Source organism: Telopea speciosissima, chromosome 10 (genome assembly GCF_018873765.1).
Source record: "Telopea speciosissima isolate NSW1024214 ecotype Mountain lineage chromosome 10, Tspe_v1, whole genome shotgun sequence".
Taxonomy (NCBI): domain Eukaryota; kingdom Viridiplantae; phylum Streptophyta; class Magnoliopsida; order Proteales; family Proteaceae; genus Telopea; species Telopea speciosissima.
The window spans coordinates 15980488-16007119 of NC_057925.1; the positions used below are offsets into that span (position 1 = coordinate 15980488).

Consider the following 26632-nt stretch of genomic DNA (forward strand, 5'->3'; position numbering starts at 1 on the left):
ATTGTTTTATACACTGTGATACATGGAATCACATATCTAATAAAATAAATACAATATAAAATCCAAAATAAAAAACGTAAGAAAATCAAAGACTAAGAAGAGTAGAAGGGTACTTGCTGAACTCTCAAGTCTCAACCCTAACACACATCAACAACACGATAAAGATGTCAACAGATACTCGAAAACTCGTATTCGATCCGCGTTCATATCCATTTAGGAGAATCCGTATTCAAAAAATCACTATCTGAAAACTATTCAAATCCGTCTGAAAACTAATAGGATATTATCCAAATCCATCCGAATATAATCGGATACGAATATGATAATACCACTATCCGAACGAATTCGATCTATTGCATCCTTAGCCTGAATAGCAAACCTCTTTAGAGTACAGAACTGACAACTAACCCAGGGCAAAGCTTAAAATTTATGACCGGAAAATGCTTAATCACGTGGTGCATTTTACTTTTGGAGCTTTATTGGCTATAGTAATGACTAAGAAAAAATCTTGTCATTACCAAAGTTGGTGAACTGTGAAGTTGTAATCTTAATTTTTTTTTGATTTTTAGTATAATTCGCTTTTCAAAATGTTGAAAACCATTTTTTTACTATTGACTAGAAGAACTGGAAAGAAGACGAGGGGCAATCAAAAGAAGCTTCTACAACTTCTCTGTTCACCACTTTGGTTGCAACAGGATACACCCCCTAACTAAAAGATTGAAATTTCCAGTATAGTTGTATAGGATTTATTGTTTAAAGAACCTCTACATGATTGTAGGGCTTCAGTAGTTAGTGCATCAATGCCTAAGGATGGATGGATTTTCCAAATATGGGACAGCACCCAACCGAGAGTGGAGAGATAGTACATGGACCTGACAATTGATAGAGCTGAATTACTTTTCTGATTAGTCCCTCACTTGAGATCCATCAAATAGTAGAGCCCTACCATTCTTCAGAAATGATTATCCGGTTAATGCAAAGCCCCTCTTATTTCATGAATCTCTTCTTTCAAGAGGAACGACAACCCCGATACAGAGGCTGAAATCTTCCACCAAAATGGAAGCATTAAAGTGGTAATGTGTTATATAAGAGATTTTCTGTAGCTTCAAATCTTTTTTTTTGTTTTTTTCATTTTTTCATTCATTTGGTCGCTTCTTATGCTTTTTAACTAGGCTCTGACCTTTTTTTCTTTTCTTTTTTTTTTGAAACTAGAGGTGTCTGGCCTTTGGCAGACTAATTCCCCCAAGACTCATGCAGGACCCCGCAACACACACGAACCGGGAAATACTGGAGCCCCCACGTTCACCAGGGAGTTTCCTCTCAGGCAGGTGGCCCCAAGGGGGAAAGCAGAGTTGAACTCAAGACCTTCAACTTCCTTAGGCCTCGTCCCTTGCCAACTGCGCTGCCCCTTGGGGTTAACTAGCCTCTGACTTCAGTTGTCATGTTTACTAAACTTCCTGGTTGATGGGCATTGTGTGGTGCACTAGGAGTTGATCAGCTGTTGAGATGTGATCAGACACTAATTTCTCTCTGGATTATGTGCCAAACACTAGACGACTAACAACAAATCAAGAGGAATCACCACATCGAAAATCCTAGTAATAAAAGATTCTGTGAATGGTTACACTGAAATCACCCACACAGGCAACCACAAAAAATACACACTTTCTCAAATGAATAATTCATATTTCATCTTCCTCAAATGGATCTCGCTCAGGAAAGTCTCCAACCTGGAAGATTCTAGCTCATAGTAAGCATTCTGAATTCATGAAAAGTTGAATAACACAATAAACAAATCTTGCTATATTAAGGACAGACAATGACAGAGAGCTACAAAAACAGAGAAACTTCTTCTCTTCACAACTATATTAAGCATTTTAAGTTTTACCAAGTCATCAGTAAGTTTTGCTGCAACCACTGAAGAACAATAACCATTGATCCCCACTAATAACAACAATGCAGGTCTTTCTTCTTTTGGAGGGTTTCCTTTTCTTTTTCTTTTGTTTGTTTTTTTTTTTTTTTTTTTTTGGGGGGGGGGGGGGGGAGAGGGTGTGGTGGAGCGCCAATAGGAGAGAGGGGAAATCTGAATGGGATTTCAGAATTACAGGGGAAGGGGAGAAATCACACAAGAAGAAGGGGGGGAGAGAAAGCTCGCACAGCCACGCATGCTCTCCAAACTCAACTTTTCAATTCATTCTCAAATCTGTGTTCTAATTGCATGATTACATGGTATAAATAAAAGAAATCAAAACACTATTATTCTAACTATATAAGTGGAATATAGTTGAACTCTACTATTAGCTAGCCTATTCAAAGTAACACAAAAGACTAAAAGATAAATCCAAATAAATTAATAGACTACTAATATCCTATTAGACCCAAGGCTCAAACTGGACCCGGTTCATCTCCATCTGGATACCCAAATGGGTTAGGGTCGGTCCAAGCTAGTGCACCTGCATCAATTCCCCTAGTATTGAGAAAAACCCGCCCACGAGTTTTGTATAATGATAGAATAAAAGCTCACGAGCAGGGGCTATCTGCTCCTTGTCTGCAATTTGAAGACAATCCAAAATATGAAGCTTTGGGGTTGCATCCATGGCGGGGAAAGGGGGAGAACGGACTCATGACGCAGAATAGCTTTGACTGCACTTATGACTTAGAGTTGTACGTGGTGATTCAGATTCTAAAGCATTGGAAGAACTATCTCATTGGCAAGGAATTTATATTCTTCTCCGACCATGAAGCTTTGAAATACTTGCACTCCAAGAGGTCTATAAGCAATCAACACACCAAATGGATCGCTTACCTCCAGGCATAGTACTATATCTTGCGATATATCGGTATCTCGGGCCTACCGAGATATCCGAAATATCCGAAATTTGGCGAAATTTTGCCGAAATATTGCATTTTTTCTGCAATATTTCGGGAGTCCATCTCGGTGGGTATTTGGCCATATCTAGGACTGATACTTCATGGACACCCTTATTTAAGCTAAATAAACACATTTAAACCTTCATATTGCAAAAAAAATGAACTCAAAGTGGTGTTTTGGGTTTGTTCCCTTGATTGACTGTATACGGTCGGACCCTGTTATATAAAATAGTTAAATACATATTGTTTAAGTACTAAAAGACATAATAAGAAATTTAAACAAAGTAATGAAACAAAAATAAAGTCAAATGTAGCCTTTAGTTTAAACTTTAAAGTTTAAACTCATAAAGTCATAAGTGCATAAGTCATAGCTCATAAACTTCATAATAGTCAATAGTTTAATACTTACACAAAGTATTTTTACAAAATTTACCGAAATATACCGAAATGTACCGAAATTTACCGAAATATACTGCTCAATACACTATTTCTATGAAATATACCGAGATATACCGAGATATACCGAGATATACCGAAATATACCGATATTTCACCGAAATTTACCGAAATTTCGCCGAAATTTGAACTTTTTTCATTTCGGAAGCCCATCTCGTCTCGGTAGTGTCGAAATTACCAAAATTTCGGCGATATTTCGCGAAATTTTGTACCATGCCTCCAGGAGTTTGTTTTTGCCTTGAAATACAAAGCTGGAAAGGAGAATCAAGTAGCTGATGCATTGAATCGGAAAGTACTTACATTGAATACCCTCACCGCCCAGAGCACCGAACTCTATCACATTAAAGATGAGTACCTTTCTGACGCTGATTTTTCTGGTGTTTATGAAATTTTACAGCAAGGAGGTACCGATGCCAAGTATTCATTGCATAATGGTTTTCTTTTCCTAGGGACGCAGATATGCATTTCCAACACTTCCTTGAGGCAGCACCTTGTTCGCTACATGCAGGCGGCATGGATGGACACTTAGGCAAGGACAAAACCTTGTCATAAGTGGTTGATCTGTACTATCCAGAGGGATGCTCAGCATGTTATCCAGTGGTGTCGCACATGTCAACTTGTCAAAGGAGAGAAGCAAAACACGGGTCTATACTCATGTCTACCCATGCCTCACGCACCGTAGCTAAACATCAGTATGGACTTTGTCCTCGTCTTACCAGTAACACGAGAGTGGCACAATTCAATTTTGTGGTGGCGGATAGGTTCTCTAACATCACTCATTTAATACCTTGTTGGAAGACATTCAACGCAAGCCATATAGCTGAAATATTCTTCCAAGAGGTGGTTCGACTACATCGGCTGCCGGAATTCATTGTATCTGATCGAGATGTGTTCATATGGATTAGAACTAGCACAAAACTGAAGTTTTCTACGTCATTTCACCCTCAAAAGGATGGTCAGGCAAAAATTGTAAATCGAAACCTTGGCAACCTTCTACGTAGTCTTGTTCATGATCATGAGAAGACGTGGCCTTCAATTCTTGACATTGTTGAGTTCGCCTATAATAGCTCCATCAACTGCACCATGGGTCACACACCCTTTGAAACTGTGTGATGTGGAACCCAGGTCACAAAACCCCTATTGGGTCCGGTATGGGCCCACTCAGGTACCAACTACCCAAGTTACAAGGAAACGATGGCAATTTAGTAGTAAACAGAAGTTATCAAGGGGGAGCGGCAGGGATGTAATTAAACAGAATTATAAAGGCTATTGGGTAGGAACAAATGGAGGACACAAAAGGTATTTGTTTTATAGATTTAGGACTAACTTGGAAGAAAATAAATTAAAGGGTAGAGGCTTGAATAAGAACAAAAGGCGGGTAATTTTGGAACTAGGGCTGTAAAAGGGTTTAATTAAAAGGGGAAAAAAAAGAGGTATCGTCTTCTAACTTGGGAATTGTTGCGTCAAGAAACCTTCTGCTGATCCTTCCGAGATCGGTCCTGCCAAGAAGAACAGATGAGCAAAGAAGAGCCAGTCTTCTCCGGCGGGGAACTCTCCAATGCCTAAGTCAGGTCTCTTTAGCAGCAGATAATTTAAGAGAATTCGGGGGTGCTGAGTTAGATAGCCTTACCAGACTTGTGGGTCCCTAATTTATATACCAGACTAGGTAGAGGTTGTAGCTCACTAGGAGATGATGAGTCTGGCACTCCACACTGAGCTTATTAAGGGAAGAGTCCTGTTAGGAGAGTGGTGGCTGGAGAGTCCATCATATATGGGAGTCTCTTTATTGATCGGTAGAGGATTTTGTTTCCTTACTGGACTGCGCTCACTGGCTGGCAGCGTTATATGCGCTATAGTGAGATTTAGAGGCGTGTGTTTCCCATTATGTGGAGATTGCATCCTTGTGTGACTAAGTTTCTTAATCTGGGTCGGTTGGGTACCCGTATGGGTATAACCTGAAGGCCCGCAGGTTGCCCCGTGTGATTGTGGCGGTGCCATGTGCTGGCTTAGTTTTGGCATGCCGTACTTAGGTATATCAGGAATGAACCGAAACAGCGGAAATTCAGCACCTTGCGAATGAGAGAACTCCTTATATATGCTTCAGTCGAGCCTGCTATCTCAAGAGGAAGTCGGTACTGATGAGGTCTCTTGAATACACACCAACAACAACTCAAGCAGCAACTATGAAGGAGATAAAGGGCTGCTGAACCAAGCCAAACGATGGAACATAGATCAGATTTGATCTTAGTTTGATATTCCACCATAGGGAATGATTTTGGATCTGAGATTCAGAGGTTAAGGTTGCCTAAGGATAAGACAATCCATGCGCAACATATGAGGAAGAAATAGGAGGAGATGAGAGACAACAACCCACACACACGAGGCTGTTTGTGTGCCAGAACAGGGGATTGGGGAAAATAAAACCAGAGATAAAAGGAGAAGAAGAAGAAGAATGAAGAAAGAGAAGCGACGGAAAGGTCTTGCTGGGGAGGGAAGAAAGAAGAAGAAGAGGGAGAGAGAGAGATCGCACATAGGAGGGGGGAAGAGATCACACAAATACCAAAGCCACACAGGCTGCACAACCAACTCGGTTTTCAATTCATTCTTTCAATCTAATCTTTCATTGGTTACAAGCTAGTATTTAAAGAAAATAAAACTCCAAATTGTAATCTAAAACTGAAATAAAATCCTAATGCAACTCTATTACTAATTAACCTATTAAAATGATTACAAGATAAATCCCAACTAACAAAAACCCTAATAAATAAATAAACTAAATAACCTACTAAACCCAAAAATCATTTGGACCTGGTTCTTGATCTTGGTCCTCAAACGGGTTCGCGCCAACCAATGGAAGTGCATCATTGTGCTTGGTCTTTAGCCTCGGAGACCCGTTTGACTAGGTACCATTACACCCTCATGTACAGGTGAGCATTGAAGCGAATGAGTTTATTATACACATTACAAAGGTTGTCCGTCGCAGCATTGCCACTAGTAATGATGTATACAATGCAACCGCTAACCGACATCGCTGTTTCGTCGAGTTTCAGCCGGAAATTTGGTTATTGTTTGTGTTGCTCCAGAATGGTTCACTCTAGGTACCAGTCGTAAATTACACCCTCATAAAATGGGTCGGTTCAAAGTGCTGAAGCGCATTGGTCCTAATGCCTACATGCTCGAGCAGCCACCAGACATAAAGGTTAGCAATGTTAACATGGCTGACCTTACTCTATACGTAAGACATCATTCAGACGAGGGAGATACAGAGTATGCGTTACGGCTTCCCAGTTCACATCCCCAGTTGAAGATGAAATTGAAGATGTCTTTGACAATAAATTCACTACGACTCGGGGTGGTGGCAGTTACTCTCTTTCCTGGTAAAATGGAAGGGACGCCCTGTGCTTGACTGTACGTGGATCCATGATCACGATTTCCGACGCCTTAAATCGGATCTGTACGAGCGTAATATGTCCTTCGATGTCAAATGTTTCTAAGTGGGGGGGAGCTGATGTAGTCAGGTTCCTGGGCCAGAAATATGGCCACAAGCACCTGAAGGGTCAGGTCCTTGTCACTACTTCAGTGGACCAGGATCATGGGCCTTTGGGCCAACCAGCCTTGGGTTGGGTGTTACTGGTTCACTCAAAACCAGAGCGTGGGATTCTGTTTAAGTGAATTTTTTTTGTAATCTTGCTTTTAGATACTTACTAATTAGAGTTAAAGCTAGGATCTTTAGTTAGCTTTTCGTACGAGTACCAATATTGACTTGTGAGGGACTTTCTATGTTGCTTTTTGTCCTATTGATTTTAGCAATAAACACTATATGTAATGGACATTGAGAGTCCTCCCCACAATTTAATGAAGTTGATGAGTTTTGGTTTTCAACCAAGAGTGCTGTGAGATGCAGTCAGGTGAGAGGTCTTGAGGTGAGATGCATAGTCTGTGACAAACTTTCTATTTCCCTATCTTCTTCTTCTCCCTCACTAGATTTCTTCATCTTCTATTTTATTGTTCTATGGTTAACCTATTCTTGAGCGATATTCAAAGTCCTGGAATATTGCAGGAATTGCTGTTCAGATCCTTGAAGATCAGACCATCTAGTTCCAGTTGAGAAGAACACCAGAAGATCAAATACTCATCCTTGCGGCTCCCTGGTACTGGAAATTGCTGCAGAGAACTTCAAGACCTGTAACTCCTGATCAAGCCTTCCATTCCAGCCCAGATTTTAACAGTGAAATACCCACCTAGAATCCTCTCTTAGATGGTGATTTGGCCCCAATCCACCAGTTGGATTTGGCTCTACCAGTGAGTTACTAATTCTGGACTTATACCTTATAATTCTGAGATCCATTCATATCTTAGCATCCAGCCATCCGTCTTGGCCAAGATTTTTGAAGTGTTACTCAACCCCACTAGACCTACCTTTGATTGGCATATCAGCTCCATCTGAGGTGCTGAGTTTCAAAATCTGTTACTGTTGATTTTCTGGTTTTTCTCTTCTATTCTGTCAGCCAATAGACCAGTTCTGGTCTTGTTTTGTTTCTCTAAGGTTAGATATAATGGTATTGTTAACCTTTGTTGAGTGCTTAAAAGGTTTTATACTCCGATATTCATCTACTGTTAAGGTGAACTGCCGGTTTCTGTTGCTGATGTTCTTGCTGTAACCTATTGATACTGCCACATAGTGACCCTACAGTGAGACTAGTACTTAGTTGTCTAATTTTAAACTGGTCTAACATTAAAGTTCCTTAAGAGTTTCAACTTAAACATAAAAGTAATGCCTTTTCAGTCAAACTTAGATGCTTCTCAGGCACTACCGTAAGAAACTGAGGTTCAAATCTTGGATGAAGACTAGTTCATTGTAATATCTAAAGTTTTTCACCCAACAAATATTTTAGTAATATATTAATTAAGCATAAAGAGAAACAGTCGAATACAGACCTTTACTTTGTCTGGCCGGACCATTGCACCATGAAGTGGAGGGCAGTCAAAGTAGCGTTTTCCTTTTACCCTGGAATTACAGTACAACACAAAACCAGTATTAATAAGTAAGCAGAATGTAACACACATAATGTATGAAAGAAAGAAAAGGGAAGATCTTACTACTCAAATAGGACTGATGAAAGAACGAGAGAAGAGAGATTGCAACAGATGGAGAAAAAGGGACATTCGTGATTAGGTCGAAATAGACCCACACGCCTCCTATTTATACTTTCATATATGGAAGCCCTAATACATGCAAAAAAGTGAAAATGCCCCTACTATACAATAGAAAAAATCCGGGTCAGGGGCTACCATCCCCCCAACCCCCCGGCCCACTCAGCAGCAAGCGGGACCGCCGGAGTTGGGGAAGAGAGACCAGTACTTCCCTCGCTAATAACTCCAACAAGGACAATTATCAAACAACCTAAATTGAAACCCTCATAACTAGAATTAAGTTTAATATAAAATTATCAGCAACATCTATGAAAAATGAGGATTAAATGATGTGAAAATCTTATTTCTATACTCTGCTATTACCAGTTGCTAGATTATAATGATGGAAGAAATTTATGAAGGAATTCATGAACCAAGAACATACTTGTCCTTCGAATATAGTAAAAGAAATGAGTTGATTGACCATATATTTAGCTACTAGTTCTGAACTCATGAGGTTAGGTCATCAATTTTCAGGTTGAGATCATCATAATTGAGCTATATAATCCAAAGTTGCATGCATGCCCAGTAGTCACTACTAGTATGAAACCAAATCTGACCCCCTTTACAGCCCTCTCTTCAACATTTTCTACTTTATTGCCAAGAGCTAAGTCACACTCCTCCATGCAAAGGTTCTGAGGAACTCAGTCAAGTTCTTGCACTGAACCTTTAGGGATTCCATACTTCTATACCTAAACATGAGAAGTAAAGAAATGCAACTCAAGAGGAATTTCTTTGCTAAAATTATTAGTAATATCAAAGTATTCAGAAATGCCCCATGGCACATTGATGAAAAGAAATTTACATACTTTAGAATAGCTATGACTAGTAAATCATGAAATTATGATACTATAATACAACAATACAAGAGGACCTAATCAAATTTGTTTAGCCATTACAACTTACAACTATGTATCAATGGAAAATCTAAAAAATACAAATTAAAATTAATAGTAGTGTAGATATTTACTTACATGCCATCATGTTTCCCCAAGGGCTCATCGTATTGTATTCCAACCCAAAAACCAGGGAAAAGGGTTTCAGCAGTACCAACAAATTTGACAACTCCTCTTTTCTCACCAGGCTCAACTTCACATCGATCCCCAACCTACATCAGGAAATAATCTGTAAAAAACTAACCAGCTAAGATAACAAGCCAGAGATATATCTTAAACCATTAAGAATAAAAATGTACATGAATTGAAAGAAATTGTCATTCTAAATATGAAATATGTCCTCTTCCCTCTTACTCACTTTTCATTTCTCATCTCTCATTTCTTCATTTCTTCATTTGCCTTACTTTCATTTTATTTTTGTAGACCTCAGTTTTTCCATACTTTGTTTGCACGGATCCATGTAGCCAACTCCATGCAGTTGGGAAAAGGCTGAGTTTGTTGTCCATAAAAATATTTTATGCTATTGTTTTTTTTTTTCCTTTTAATTTCTGAAAGAGTGGGAAAAGAGAAGAAAAAAGAAACAGTCCACTGGAAAAGCATGAGAGCATCCATCTAGCAAAGAAAGTACTCAATCAATCAAGGCATCAAAACCAGACCTAAACAATCTAGGATTCCAAAGCAGTACCTAAGTGCTTCATAGGCAGTCAATGTTAAAATTTATTTTATAGACTCAAATTTGACAGAATCTTAGCATTTACAAAATGATAGGGTTTAACAAATTAGAGAGGGAACAATAAACAAGAAAATTTTTCAAAAGCAAACCTCAGTTAGAAGATTAAACGATTAAAGAGGGGGAAAAACGACCCCTTAGGCCCTAGAGAAGTTGACACTGCTGAATAAACAAAAGAAGAATAGCTGTCACAGCGTCTAGGTGATCCTGGGAATAGGAGGGAAAATATCAAGGAGACACCACCAAGCAACGCATCGCCTAGGCACCCTTCCAGCAAAGGGTGCCTGGACTCCTGGACTCTTAAGCGTCGACCAGTCGACACCTTGACAACTATGAAAAGAAGTGCATAATGATGAAAGATATAAAGGATTGGTGTATATGTTACAAGCCCCACATTCTTTGGACTGAAAGCAATGAAAGATGTTACAAACAAAAAATATGTATATCCTTCTGTAAAAAAAAAAAAAGTGCATAGTGATTTGAAGAATTAAAGAAAAATCCAGTTTAACAGCATATGCAATTTGGATCAAAGTTTGGAGTTTTGTGAATTTCTAAACCAAATAAATAATACTTGGCCACATGTTTCAAAATTCCCAAAAAAAAAAATTTTACCAAAATTTCATCAAAGAGAGCAAAACACCAAACATTTCATAGCTTTTGGAAATAAATTGGAACTATATCGAAGCAATATTATGACTAGTCATCTCACAATAAGTCTAGTAATTCTAATCCAGCTCTAGAAAACTTCCATATAGGGTTTAACTGCATGCTTGCAAATTGCACATAACACTGCATTATATGCATAGATGCTAACACAAAACAAGGGCTTCAGTTTAAATGGGGAGGAAAGCCTTTCATAATATTCCACATTTAGTAGGAATAAAAAGCATACATTGACAATCCTAGGAAAAGGGAGCCCACACCAATAGTCTAGGACGCCATTCCCAAACCATAGCCTATTTTTTCCATGCAGACTGATGATCATCTAGACTGTTGGATATCCACAGCATTTGGTCAATAGGCCACATGCCGAATGTAGTTGCCTATCTGAACATTGTGGCTTCTCCCCTAGTTTTCTCATAACCTCTGTACTTTAAACAGAATTTGACTTTTTAAACTATTCACAAAGCATAACTCTCACATACGTGTTGAGAGATTTAGAATTAGAGAATAATGCTTAGATGATCTAAGGTAGACCCCAAGCCATATATTTATAATAAGAGAATAGAAAATACATGGACAAAATTGTCCCTAACATAGCCGACATGGCTGTACATGAAATAAATATAGGAAAAAGTCCAGAATACAATCCAACACTCCTCCTCAAGTTGGAGCATATATGTCATGCATGCCCAACTTGACTAAGATAGGCAGAAACACTTTGCCACTTAGCCCCTTGGTGAATACATCGGCTAACTGATCAGTAGACTTCACAAAGGGAACACAAATGAGTCCGGCTTTGAGCTTCTCCTTGATGAAATGTCAGTCAACTTCCACATGCTTAGTACGATCATGTTGGACAGGGTTATGAGGAATGCTAATGGCTGCTTTATTATCACAATAAAGCATCATCGGAAGATGGACAGCAACACCAATATCCAGCAACAATCCTCTAAGCCACAACGGTTCACAGATTCCTTGTGCCATTGCACGGAACTCTGCTTCGGCATTGGACCTTGCCACAACATTCTGCTTTTTGCTACGCCATGTGACAAGGTTTTCACCCACAAAAGAAAAATATCCATAAATGGATTTTCTGTCAATAAAGCCAGCCCAATCGGCATCAGTATAAGCTTCAACCTTTAAATGACCATTGAGAGACAAGAGGATTCCTTTTCCTGGAGCAGACTTTAAATAGTGCAAAATGCGAAAGACTGCCTCCATATGAGAGAAATAAGGATCATGCATAAACTGGCTTACCAAACTTACAACAATGGCTATGTCAGATCGTGTGTGAGAGAGGTAGATCAGTTTGCCCACCAATCGCTGATAACGACCTTTGTCAACAGGTTCACCTTCTTTCTCCTTAAGTCGTGTAGTAGCTTCCATAGGAGTATCTGAAGGGTGACAACCTAGCAGCCCAATCTCAGACAATAGATCTAGGATATATTTTCTTTGAAAAAGAAAGATGCCCTTTGAAGATCAGGCAACCTCTATCCCTAGAAAATATTTTAGAGTTCCCAAATCCTTTATTTCAAACTCACGGCCAAGGAAGAGCTTCAATTTGTTGATCTCATCACCATCATTTCCGGTCACAACAATATCATCAACGTAGACTATGAGGATAGTTACCTTATCACCAACACGTTTGATGAACAAGGTATGATCAGCATCGCTTTGTTTGTATCCCACAGAAACCATAGCCTTGTGAAACCTGCCGAACTAAGCTCTAGGTGACTGCTTCAACCCATAGAGAGCACGCTTCAATTTACACACCTTGCCCTAAGTAGTATGGCCTGAAAAACCTGGAGGAATGTCCATATATACCTCTTCCTTCAATTCTCCAAGGAGGAAGGCATTCTTCACATTTAACTGCTGAAGATCCCATCCAAGATTTACAGCATAAGATAACAATCCTCTTAAAGTATTGAGCTTTGCTACTGGTGCGCAGGTCTCCTGATAGTCAACTCCATATGTCTGAATAAAGCCCTTTGCAACCAAACGGGCTTTGTATCTATCCACTGTTCCATCTGCCTTCTATTTGACCACAAACACCCATTTACATCCCACTGGTTTTTTCTCTGGAGGAAGAGCCACAAGATCCCACGTATTATTTTTGTTCAATGCTCTCATTTCTTTCAACATTGCTGCCTTCCACTTTCCATCTGTAGATGCTTCCTGCTAATTTTTAGGAATGGAAACAGAAGAAAGAGAGGATACAAATGCACGAAAAGAAGGAGAAAGAGAACTATAAGAAACAAAACGAGAAATGGGATGCTGAGTGCAAGTCCTAGTACCTTTGCGATGAGCAATAGGTAGGTCAGAAGAGGAAGGCTAACCAGGAGAAGAAGGATCTAGATCCTGAATCGGCAACTGGATAGGTATTGGTGCCACAGTGGATTGAGGCTGCCCTTTGCTGGAACATCTCTTTTTATAAGTGAGAATGTTGGAGTTGTCAATGGCCTTTTGAAATTTACTAACGGTTCTCTGTATTGGAGTCAGCTCCCCCTGAATACGAACCATAGTTCCCAACTCGCGAGATCTCGCCGAGTTTCTCGGTTTTTGGAAATCCTGAGAAGAGATGGGGGTCGAGTCACAAAAGTACAATATCTCGCCGAGATCTCGGAGAGATCTCGAATCTCGGTCGACATCTCTGTTTGACATAGGGAAATGCCCATCTAGGTAAATGAGTGCCAGATCTCGAGATCTTGCTGGAAAATCTTGGTATACAGACACCTATCTATGCCAGGAACCAAGACAGACACTTATTTATGCCTAATATCATTTAAGTAAATGTTTTACAAAAACATTTACTTAAGATATGTTAAATTATGTACACCAGAATACCATAGGGGTATTATGGTCTTTTGGCTGTTTTATTTATTTTTTATTTATGTATTTATGAGCAAGGGTAGAAATGTAATTAGGGTTGTGACACTGTTCACGTGAACAGTGTCATGAATAGCATTTCCCCTTGTAATCTCTTTTATTATTATTATAAATAGAGAGCTTGACTGATCTTATTGATCATTCAAGCATTATTCCACAAACCTATTTTGTTAACATGGTATCAGAGCAGGCAGGGGTCACGGTATCGAGTCCCCCTGGGAGCGGGAAGGTGTTAAAAAATTATTTATCCACCTGTGTCCCCCTTTGGATAGTCCGCCGTGTTAAAAGCTCCTGTATGATATACATATTATTTCCTCCCTTTCCTACAAAGTCGGCCTTTTAGAGGAAGCGGTTTCTACATGGCATCAGAGCCAAAATTTCTCTGATCTATGTTTTCAAAACCCACCCCCTTCCTATCGTTTTTTCTTTCCTCCCCTTCTCTCGATTTCTTTCTCTCCTTTTTTCCCCTTTGCTTCTCCTCCCTTCCTAAGGGCAGCACTACAGAGGTGATCATATGATCTAGTTGCTGCCCTATTCCCACCTCTGTTTTTCCCCTTTATGAGATAATTTATTTGGTTCGACTGCTGCTGGTTCCTGTCTACGATTTTTGGAGTTTCCAGAATTTTGAAGCCCTGCCCGCTACCATTGATCAAGGGTGGTTTTCTGCATATTGGACACTCATCTGCGATCTGGACCAGCTGCCCTCAAGCCTTTTTCGGTTGTTGAAGACCCCTTCTCCCAATCGATTCCTCTTTGTTAGGGTTTTCTAAAACCCTGATCATTATCGATTTTTGGGAATTGGGCTGTTTGCTGCTGTTTTTTTATTGGAGCTTCTTCTCTTCATCAAGGACATCCTCTACAGGTTCCTAGACAGATTCGATCAAGCTTCTTCGTCAATTTTTTTTGGATCCCCATCACCACATCGATCTCCAATTTTGGGTTCTCTTCCAAAACCCTGACATTGTCGATCACTGTGGAAGGGATCTCTCTGCTGCTGATTTTTTGGGAGCTGTTTTGCCCTTCATATTGGCCCACTCGACCTTGATTTCAGCTCTTGGTTTGGTGTAATTGCTGGTTTTTCATTCTCCACAGCCTTATTGCAACTATGGGTGACTCTGCTGATTCCACTGCAACTTCTAACCAACCTGGACATGAAAAATCAGATTATCATACTTTTCAGCCCAATCCCATCAAACTTGATGGCAACAACTACCTATTGTGGTCTCGGTCAGCCTCTTTTGCTATTACTGGCCGTGGTCTCACTGGCCACATTGATGGCACTGTTCCCATGCCTGCTGCCCCAGGTGCTGCCCTGACTCGCTGGCTTGCCAACAATGGTGTTCTCATGTCTCATTTGATTGGTTCTATGACTTCGGACATTGCACATGGGTTCCTCCTTTTTGATACAGACTTCTCGGTTTGGTCAGCCTGTAAGGAAACGTACGGACAGCTTGGTAATGATGCATGTGTCTATGAACTCAGGAAGAAGGTTCTTCATACTACTCAGGGGGACTTAACAGTCTCTAATTATTATGCTACTCTGCGCAACCTTTGGCAACAGTTGGACCACTTCTCTGATTACCAACCTGATAATGCTACTAATCTGGCTGCCTATAAGAAACATGTGGATAAAATCAGGGTCTATGACTTCTTAGCTGGGTTGAATGTTGAGTATGACCCAATTCGTGTTCAAGTGTTGGGCCATTCCCCTTTTCCCAAACTTGAGTAGTCTTATGCCTTGGTCTCCTCTGAAGAAAATCGCCGAGCTGCTATGTTGCACCCTGCTGTCTCTGACAGATCAGCCCTTCAGACTATTGTACCGGCTCCTTCTACACCAGTTGGCACTCTCTCTGTGGGTGGTACTACTATTGGCACTATTACTTGTGAGCATTGTCATAAGCCTTATCACACCAAGGACAAATGTTGGAAACTTCATGGGAAGCCTGCTGACTTTGAGGCTAAACGGGCTGCCAAGCGAAAACCAAAAACCAAGGCCAATCACTCTGAGTCTGTCACTTTAGCCCCTACTACTGACACTGGCCTATCTCAGGAGGATTTACAGGCATTCCTACGTGTGCTAAAGTCTTCCACTGCTGCTGCCTCTACTACACCAGCTACTGCCACTTCGTCTGCTCCTTCAGGTTCACACTTTGCTCGGTCAGGTATTTCGTTTGGTGGTCATTATGCCTCTATAGCTTCCCATCCTTGGATCATTGATTCTGGAGCTACAGATCACATGACCGGTTCCTCCAGCCTCTTCCATCGTTATTCTCCTACCTCTGGGAAAGACAAAGTCAAGGTGGTTGATGGTTCCCTTTCCTCTATTTCTGGAAAATGAATCATTAACTGCACTCCTTCCCTTCCTTTGTCCAATGTTTTACATATTCCAAATTTTACTACTAACCTTCTTTCTATTAGTAGTATAACTCGTGATCTTAACTGCAAAGTAACATTTTTTCCTTTCCATTGTGTTTTTCAGGATCTGGACTCTGGGAAGACGATTGGATTGGGTAAAGTGCATGGTGGCCTATACCTGCTTGACGATGGACGTCTCGCTCCACCTCCATTACTACTACTACATCAAAATTCCTTAGTATCTTCTGAAATTTATCAGTGGCACTCTAGATTAGGTCACCCCCCCTTAAGCATCTTAACATCTTTATTTCCTACTTTGGTCAAACATTGTGATAAGACCGATTTCTTTTGTGAGGCTTGTGTTATGGCCAAACAGACACGTTCAACTTATTCTATTTCTAATAAAAGGAGTTCTTCACTTTTTCACTTAGTACATTCTGATGTTTGGGGCCCCAGTCGTAAGACTTCGGTTTCTGGTCACCGTTGGTTTGTCTCTTTTATTGATTGTCATTCTAGACACACATGGGTTTATCTTTTACACACCAAAAGTCAAGTTTTTTCTTGTTTTCAGCATTTCCATAACATGGTCAAAACTCAGTTCAATGCTACTCTCAAAGTCTTGAGAAGTGATAATGGGACTGAGTATACAAAGACTCAATTTCAGAAATACCTTGCTGATAATGGGATTGTTCATCAGTGACTCAATTTCAGAAATACCTTGCTGATAATGGGATTGTTCATCAGACAAGTTGTGTTGAAACCCCAGCCCAAAATGGTGTGGCTGAAAGGAAGAACCGATACTTGTTGGAAGTGGCCAGGGCGTTGATGTTTTCGCGCCATGTTCCCTCCCAATATTGGGGGGATGCTATTCTTACTGCAACCTATCTTATTAATCGGTTGCCTTCCCGTGTTCTTGACTCCCGCAGTCCGGCCGATGGGAATTCCACCTTTGTGGTTCCTCCCAAAGTTTTCGATTGTGTGTGTTATGCCAGAGACACTAAACCTCATGGCAAATTTGATCCTCGTGGGTTAAGGTGTATTTTTTTGGGTTATTCTCTAACCCAGAAAGGTTATAAGTGTTACCACCCTCCTTCTCGTCGTACTTTGGTCAGTACGGATGTGGTCTTTCATGAAAGTCTTGCCTATTATCAGTCTACACATCTTTAGGGGGAGAATTCTGGTTCCAGTGAAGATGTGCTTGTGTTTCCTCTCCTTGAAATTCCTCCTTTGGCTACTGCCCAACCTCCTACCACTGCTGCCCAGTCTCCTACCGCTGCTATCCAGCCTCCTTTGGCTGCTGCCCAGCCTTCTTTGGCTGCTGCCAAGCCTCCTTTGGCTGCAGTCCCTTCATCTGTAGGGACTCCTTTACAGGGGGAGTATGTAGGAAATAATGGTAGTAATGATCATTGTCAGGCGGAGTTGACTCCAGTCCAGAGAACCATCAGTGAATTTCAGAAGAAAATTGACAACTCTAATATCATCACCTACAAGAGACACTCCAACAGAGGGCAACATCAATCCACTGTGGCACCAATACCTATCCAACTGCCAACCTAGGAGTCAAATCCTCCTCCTCCTTGTGGTGAGACCTCTCCTTCCGATCTACCTATTGCTCATCGAAAAGGTACTAGGACTTGCACCCTGCATCTCATTTCTCGCTTTGTTTCTTATAGTTCTCTTTCTCCATCTTTTCGTGCATTTGTGTCCTCTCTTTCTTCTGTTCCTATTCCTAAAAACTGGCAGGAAGCATATACAGATGGAAAGTGGAAGGCAGCTATGTTGGAAGAAATGAGAGCTTTAGAAAAAAACAACACTTGGGATCTTGTAACCCTCCCTCCAGGAAAAAAACCAGTGGGATGTAAGTGGGTGTTTGTGGTCAAACAAAAGATTGATGGATCTGTGGATCGGTATAAGGCACGTTTGGTTGCAAAGGGCTTCACCCAAACATATGGGATTGACTATTAGGAGACTTTTGCCCTTGTTGCAAAATTGAATACAGTTTGGGTTTTACTATCGTGTGCAGTTAATCTTGGATGGGATCTCCAACAGTTGGATGTGAAGAATGCCTTCCTAAATGGGTAACTTTGTGAGGAGGTATACATGGATATTCCACCAGGTTTTTCTTCTGACAATAATGAAGGCAAGGTGTGCAAATTGAAGCGAGCATTGTATGGGCTGAAGCAGTCACCTCGAGCATGGTTTGGTCGGTTCCACAAGGCAATGACATCTGTTGGCTACAAGCAAAGTAATGCTGATCATACTCTCTTTATAAAGAGGGTTGGTGAGAAGCTCACTGTTCTTATAGTGTATGTGGATGACATTGTGGTTACAGGCAATGATGGGGATGAGATCAGCCGGTTGAAGAGGTTTCTTGGGCAGGAATTCGAGATTAAAGATCTAGGGCCGCTACGGTACTTTCTTGGGATTGAGGTTGCCAGATCTTCTAAAGGCATCTTTCTCTCCCAAAGGAAGTATGTCCTAGACTTGTTGGCTGAAACTGGTCTGTTAGGATGCCACCCTTCAGATACTCCTATGGAGGCTACTGTTCGTCTCAAAGAAAAGGAGGGTGAACCTGTTGATAAAGGCCGATACCAATGCCTAGTGGGAAAGCTGATTTATCTCTCACACACTCGCCCAGATATTGCTGTTGCTGTGAGTACTGTAAGTCAATTCATGCATGATCCCTATTCTTCTCACATGGAGGCTGTTCTTCGGATTCTCCACTACTTGAAGTCAGCTCCTGGAAAAGGCATTCTTCTGTCTCCTAATGGTAACCTACGGGTAGAGGCGTATACCGATGCTGACTGGGCTGGTTCTGCAGATCGGAAGTCTATCTCTGGGTACTGTTCTTTTGTAGGTGGCAATTTGGTCACTTGGCGTAGCAAGAAGCAGAATGTGGTGGCTCGTTCTAGTGCTAAAGCCGAGTTTCGGACTATGGCACAAGGCATTTGTGAGTTACTTTGGTTGAAAGGCTTGCTACAAGATCTTGGTGTTCCTGTTCATCTTCCCATGATGTTGTACTGTGATAACAAAGCTACAATCAGCATTGCACGCAACCCGGTACAGCACGATCGCACTAAACATGTTGAAGTGGACAGATATTTCATCAAGGAAAAGCTGGAAGAAGGGTTGATTTGTGTTCCCTTTGTGAAGTCTGCTGATCAGGTTGCTGATATCTTCACTAAGGGATTATCTGGGAAATTGTTCCATCCCATTCTAGTCAAGTTGGGCATGATTGATATATTTGCACCAACTTGAGGGGGAGTGTTAAATTATGTACACCAGAATACCACCATTCTGGTCTTTTGGGTGTTTTATTTATTTTTTATTTATGTATTTATGAACAAGGGTAGAAATGTAATTAGGGCTATGACACTGTTCACGTGAACAGTATCGTGAATAGTATTTCCCCTTGTAATCTCTTTTATTATTATTATAAATAGAGAGCTTGACTGATCTCATTGATCATTCAAGCATTATTCCACAAACCTGTTTTGTTAACAAGATATTATTCATAAATAAGCAAATACCCCCCTATTTGAATCCAATAAAAATAGTTAAACAATCAAATTCCAAAAGGAAAAAAAGTTAACCCCCCAGTTCAAGAACAAAAACTGGATTTTCGACGGTAGGTGCAATTTTCAACTTTCTAATGCTGGGGTTTTTCTCAAATCTAAAAATTCCATAAATCATATTGTGGTAAAACATTGCTAAAAACCAAAAGTGCGATAAAATATTCATTTGTTTTGATGTCCAAAAATCTATTTTCATTCAGAGCGATTTTGACAGCATTCGCGCACACCGAATTAAAGCTGATTTATATTGAAGGAGTTATGTACCGGTCAAACTTAATTCGGTGTGAGCGAATGCTATCAAAATCGCTCTGAATGAAAATATATTTTTGGACATCAAAACAAATGAATATTTTACCGCACTTTTGGTTTTTAGCAATGTTTTACCATATTAAGATTTATGGAATTTTTAAATTTGAGAAAAACCCCAGCATTTGAAAGTTGAAAATTGCACCTACCGCTGAAAATCCAGTTTTTGTTCTTGAACTGGGGGGTTGACTATTTTTCCTTTTGGAATTTGATTTTTTAACTATTTTTATTGGATTCAAATAGGGGGTATTTGCTTATTTATGAATAATATCTTAAGTAAATACAAAAGCATTTACTTAAATGATATTAGGCATAAATAAGTGTGTTTGTCCTGTATCTATCCTGGTTTCTAGCATAAGTGTCTGTCCTGCTTTCCCACTAAGTGAAACTCCTATTTGGATTTTGTTTTTGCAAAATCTGATAGTACCATTGTGTTTAAATGGCTTAAAATAGGCTGAATACCAAGTTTCAGACCCAAACTAGGTCTAAAACCCACTGAGATGAGGCTTCGAGTAGAGAAAAAATAAAGTGCACCAACTCAGCGACTCGACTCGGTTTTTCAAGGATCCGAGTTGGCACCGAGACCCGAGTTTTCGAACCTTGATAGGAACATCACCATCACTTGTTTCCATGATCTCCCCCTGTAAATGATTCCCTTCGGGTGAAGGGGCAGCAGTCAAAGGAGGCTGGGCAGCAGCCATGGGAGGCTAGTCATTAGTCAAAGGAGGCAGGTCAGCAACCATACGTGATAAAAGAAGGGGAACCTCAAGTGAAGGAACCACATCTTCATTAGAACTCTCCCCCTGAAAAGATGGGGAAGAATAATAGGAAAGGTTTTCATGAAAAATGACATCCATACTGACCATAGTACGACAGGAAGGAGGATGGTAACACTTATAACCTTTCTTGGTAGGAGAATAACCCAAAAATATGCACCGTAACCCACGGGGTTCAAGTTTGCCAGGAGACCGGGATCCCTACCATAACAGACACAACCAACACTTTGGGAGTGACTACAAAGGAGGAATTCCCAAGTAAAACCTCAACAGGGCTACGGGAATCAAGAACTCGAGAAGGTGGCCGATTAATGAGATAAGCTGCAGTTAGACAGCATCACCCCAATATTGGGATGGAACATGCCGAGCAAACATCAATGCTCTGGCCACTTCCAACAAATGGTGGTTTTTTCTTCCAGCCACACCATTTTGGGCTGGGGTATCACACTAGTCTGATGTATAATCCCATGATCAGCAAAATATTTTTGAAATTGAAATTCCTTATACTCAGTCCCATTGTCACTTCTCAAAATTTTTAGAGTAGCCTGGAACTAAGTTTGGATCATGTTATGAAAATGTTGAAAACATGCAAAAACCTGATTTTTTGTGTGCATAAGATATACTGATGTGTTCCTAGAGTGACAGTCAATAATGGAGACAAACTACCGATGGCCAGAAAGAGAAGTTTTACGACTAAGCCCCCAAACATCAGAATGCACCAAATGGAAACAAGAAAAGCTCATTTTATTTGATAGAGAATAAGTGGAATGTGTCTGTTTGGTCAGAATACAAGCCTCACAAAAAAATCACCTTATTACATTTGGTGACCAAAGTAGGGAATTAATGTGCTAAAATGCCTAATGGAGGGTGACCTAATCGAGAGTGCCATTGGTAAAGTTCAAAAGAGACCAAGGAGTTCTGGTGGAGCGGAGAAGGTAATGGTGGTGGAGGGAGACAACCATCATCAAGCAGGTACAATCCACCGAGCACTTTACCCAATCCAATCGTCTTCCCAGAGGCCAGATCCTGAAAAAACACAATGGGAAGGAAAAAAAGTCACTTTGCAGTTAAGATCACGAGTAATACTACTAATGGAAAGAAGGTTAGTAGTACAATTAGGAATGTGCAAAACAGAAGACAAAGGAAGGGAGGAAGTGCAGTTGATGATTCCTTTTCCAAATATGGAGGAAAGGGAGCCATCAGCTACTTTGACCTTGTCTTTCCTAGAAGTGGGAGAATACCGATGGAATAGGCTAGAGGAACCAGTCATGTGATCCGTAGCCCTAGAATTTATAATCCAAGGATGGGAAGCTACAGAAGCACAATAACCACTAAATAGAATACCTAACCGGGCAAAGTGTGAACCTGAAGGAGCAGAAGAGTTGGCAGGAGCTGCTGTAGTAGAGGCAGCAGCAATGGAAGACCTTAACACACGTAGGAATGCCTGTAGATCATCTTGGGATAAACCAATGACAGTAGCCGGGGCTATAGGAACAGATTCAGAGTGGTTTGCCTTATTTTTTGTCTTCTTCTTGGCAACCCATTTAACCTCGAAGTCAGCTGGTTTCCCGTGAAGCTTCCAACACTTCTCTTTGGTGTGGTAAGGCTTGTGACGATGCTCACAAGTAACAGTCTTGTAGTAGAATCACCAAGAGAAACATGTCCAACAGGTGCAGGAGTAGTCTAGGCAGCAGTCTGGAGGGCTGATCTGTCAGTAACAGGAGGGTGGAGCATTGCAGCCTGACAGTTCTCTTCAGAGGAGACCAAAGCATAGGATTATTCAAGTATGGGAAAAGGGGAATGACCCAACAGTTGAACACGAATCTGGTCATACTCCATGTTCAAACCAACCAAAAAATCATACACCCTGGTTTTGTCTAGATGCTTCTTATATGCAGTGATATCAGCAGCTGTAGTGGGGTGGTAATCAGAAAAATGGTCCAATTGCTGCCGGAGACTGCGTAAGGCAACATAGTACTTGAAGACAGATAACTCCCCCTGAGTAGTATTATTGGCTTTCTTCCGGAGTTCATACACATGTGCATCATTACTGAGCTGTCCATATGTCTCCTTGCAAGCAGACCAGATTTGATGGGTTGTATCAAGGAGAAGGAAACCACTGGCAAGGTCTGATTGCATTGAGCCAATCAAATAGGACATGAGTATACCATTGTTGGAGATCCATCTGGTCAAGAGAGGGTCAGGGGCAGTCAGCATAGCAATAGTACCATCAATATAGCCAGTAAGCCCATGGCCAGCAATAGCAAAGTATGTTGAGCGAGACCAGATCAAATAATTACTCCCATCTAGTTTGATAGGATTAGGGAGGAGACCACGGTTGTCATTCCTACCAAACCCAGCAGCAACAGAAGTGCCAGTAGAGACTTCAGAGTCACCCATAATGCAGCAAAGAAACCTAAATCGCAGAGAAGAGCTGTGGTGATGAAAAAACCAAGAATTCCTTCAAATTAAGGGCTGAAAATTGGAGGAGAATCCCCCTTCAATGGGAGAAAATGTATCCAAAAATCAGCAGCAGCAGCAGACAAGTGAAACCTCTAGATCGATATTGTCAGGGTTTTGAAAAAAAACCCTGTTTTGCTGAAATCGATGTAGGGAAGAATGGGCCCAAAAACTGAATTGTTGACGCTCAAATTGAAGTCGAGTGTGCCTTTATAAGTAGAGAACCACCCTTCAAAAAATCAGAACCAATAGAAGTCACCAACTCCTAGATCAATAATTGTCAGGGTTTTGGAAAAAATCCTGTTTTTGTGAAAAATCGATCTTAGGAGGTCTTCAATGCAACTGGGGATAGGAACTGAATCAGAGAAGAGAGCCTGCTGCAGTTCTTGGTCTTCAAAGAGGAGGATTGGTTCCTTGTAGCAGAGATGGAAGCAGTCCCAAAAAGCTTGAAGTTCCAAATATCGCAAACAGGTAACTTTGTCCCTATCGATCAAAGAATTGCAGCAAGGAAAGAGGTAATTGAGGGCAGCAACTGGATCTGTAGATCACCTCATCAGTGCTTCCCTAGTGGGAGAATGAATGCAAAGGAGATCAAGACAGAAGAAGAAGAAGGAGAAGGGAAGAAAAAATCGAGAGTGAAGAGGGGGGGGGGGGGGAATCGAGAATGGAGGGAGGGGAAGGTCCCTAATTCACAACCTGCTCTGATGCCATGTTGAGAGATTTAGAATTAGAGAATAATGATTAGTAGATCTAAGATAGACCCCAAGCCATATATTTATAATAAGATAATAGAAAATACATGGACAGAATTGTCCCTAACATAGCCGACATGGCTGTACATGAAATAAATATAGGAAAAAGTCCAGTTACCCCCATAGTATTCTGGCCCATACAATCCGACAATATGCGATGTCAAATTGGACTGAAATCAGAACATAACTAGATGATGATGTGGACAACATGTCTACAAAGTATTAAGTGGTGACAAATATTACCACATGGAAGAAATAGCCAACAGTGAGAGTATGTTCTCCTACACTGTCTCCTTGGCCCCTTTAACTTTTTACTTGAAAAAAAAAAACTGATGGCTTTTCTTTGATGGAAAAACCAATACTTAAACTTGCAAATATCTAGTAGTTGCAGATCCTGACAATATGAGAAGGATAAAATAACAAACAGAAAAGAAACCTTACAAACCTTGATATTTGCACAAAGGTCTTCCATGTAGTTATCTGGTATCTGTAGTTAGGGAAAATAAAATAAAAAGTCAAAGACAAGGGAATTAACCACCTCCAGTGCATCCAATTCCCACATAAGAATACATGGAAAGATGGATAGAAGAACAATGAAACCAAAGAATAGAGAAAAGAATTGGATTTATTTCAGAAAGGGTAGCATATGAATCCAGATGCAATATGCCATATTTAGACATATGCAAGCTAAATGGGTTAGCAGCTTACTTTACTTTCATGGCTAGATGGATTTTGAGATGCTAATTTTTCTTTAAATTTCTTGACTGTACCTGGATTAAGAGTAAGCATGTGAGCTAGTAAGGAGTGACTTATGAGTTAATAAAATGTGCTTCACAACGTAAATCTTGTCTCGAAAACGACAAAACAACAAAAAATATATATGGTTCTATTTAAAAAAGAACGCGAATACTAGAACTTGGCAATTTAGTAGCTAATGAAATTGATACATTTCGCAGTCCTGCTTTCAATTGTTCGAATAAACTCAACTAAGTCCTATCTCAACTGAATGGGATCAGCTATATAAATCCTGTTTCATCATTCCAATCAAGCTGTAGCAACAGTCAACAAATAACAAATTTCCTGTAGATTTTGACACAGTCAGACATGAAAGAGTGGGGGAATATATTTTTACAAAGGTTCAAATGATATTTTGACAAACTCCATAACACTCTGGTCATGTTGACATGAGAAAGTGTATTATATTATGTATTAAGCTTCTTAAACTATTACGGATAGTTTCTTTCTTATCTAATGGTTCCCACATAAATAGGTGCACATTCTAAGATCTCATGAAGTTTCATTTCCATAATATTTCCATCAGCCAGAGCATTTGTATTACATTATGTGTTAAGCTTCTTAAATTATTACGGATGGTTTTCTTTCTTAACAAATGGTTCCTACATGGATAGGTGCATATTCTAAAATCTCCTGAAATTTCATTTCCATAATATTTCCATCAGCCAGAGCATTCGACTAAATATTTCCATTCCTCATGGACCTTATATATCACCAGAACTGGCACTTGGTTCCTTGAACAGAATTCATTGAGCAACCAATTGAGCACATACCATAGATGATGTTGTACCAAGAGGCAAGGGGCTGGAAAACCATAGTGTGAGGTTGCTTCTAGAAACCCTTCTATTTTCCAGCAGTAGTTATTGTTAAGCCAGCAGCAGCTCTAATTTCTATTTTCCTTAGTTTCTGTTTTGTAAACTAGAGAGTTTAGCTGAAGATTAGCCTACAAGCTGAGCTCCTAGAAGGTTCTACCGAGTTTCTATTTTCTGTTTTTGTTAGGATCTTAAGTATTTTTTTAATTTTAGAATTGGGAAAAGAATGCTGCCAGGCTGCATAGTGTATGCTAGCATCTCGCTGTCTATCTCTATCCTCCCTCCTATGAACTGACATATCTTTCCCCTACTGTGGGAGGAGAGAAACAGACACAGGAGGCTCTAGCGTATGCTATGCAACCGTTTCAGAATTTAGAACATTACTGGTTTCACATCAACCAAAGGCTAAAACCCAGTCTACATACAGGTGTGGATGTAATCTGTAGAGACACAAAATCTGATCAATAGAGAATTTCTGTTACTTACAATTGCCGTGTGGATTCGTGGTTTGGTATTGAGGTGGATTCCTCAAGGGTTGGATGGATTCCAAACCAAAATCATTGGTGAATTCCCAGCTTTCTGATTCTGTTAGAAGTGGTTTACGGTTCTAATTCCAGGCGAGTCAGTTCAGAAAACTCCATATTATGTTATTGGTCTCTATTACCTGCTGGCAGTACTCTGTTCCAAAATTTCCATTGCTGTTTCTGGTTTTGAAGCTCTAGTTTACTACTTGTTCAGGTCCAACCAGTTTATTAGTTTGCTTTACCTCTGCCTTCATAAACTCTGTTATTAGTTTGTCATAAAATTTTCCTTTTCCTGTTATATCCATGCCCTGCTCTGTTTTACATATCTGTCCAAATCAGCCTAATCACACCCCTCATATTAGTTGAGATTTCAAAGTTTTTCAATCTTATCGTTTGGTCTGATTCATACATGCTCTCGACCTGAGTTTTGGAGAAATCAAACCAGTAACCTGTTGGTTATTGAATTTTTCTCTTGATCCTAAGTTCTGTTCCAGTTCGTTCCATATCAGTCCCTCTCTTCTGTGTTTCTTCTCTTTTAATTATCCAGTTCTGTCCTGTACAACTTGTGCAATTTCTCCACTA

General features: G+C 40.3%; 1 protein-coding gene across 1 annotated transcript in view; it reads right to left on the minus strand.

Annotated features, from left to right (window-relative positions):
- Nucleotides 1-1609: 1609 nt before the first annotated feature.
- Nucleotides 1610-26632, minus strand: part of LOC122641378 (tubulin-folding cofactor B) — a 32694-nt gene continuing 7671 nt past the window's right edge. The window contains exons 4-8 of the mRNA XM_043834587.1: nt 24628-24689; nt 24365-24406; nt 9495-9628; nt 8266-8335; nt 1610-1730 (exon numbers count right to left, since the gene is read on the minus strand). Coding sequence (XP_043690522.1) covers nt 1683-1730; nt 8266-8335; nt 9495-9628; nt 24365-24406; nt 24628-24689 — 356 coding nt within the window. The 3' untranslated portion in view covers nt 1610-1682. The remainder of the gene's footprint in view (nt 1731-8265; nt 8336-9494; nt 9629-24364; nt 24407-24627; nt 24690-26632) is intronic.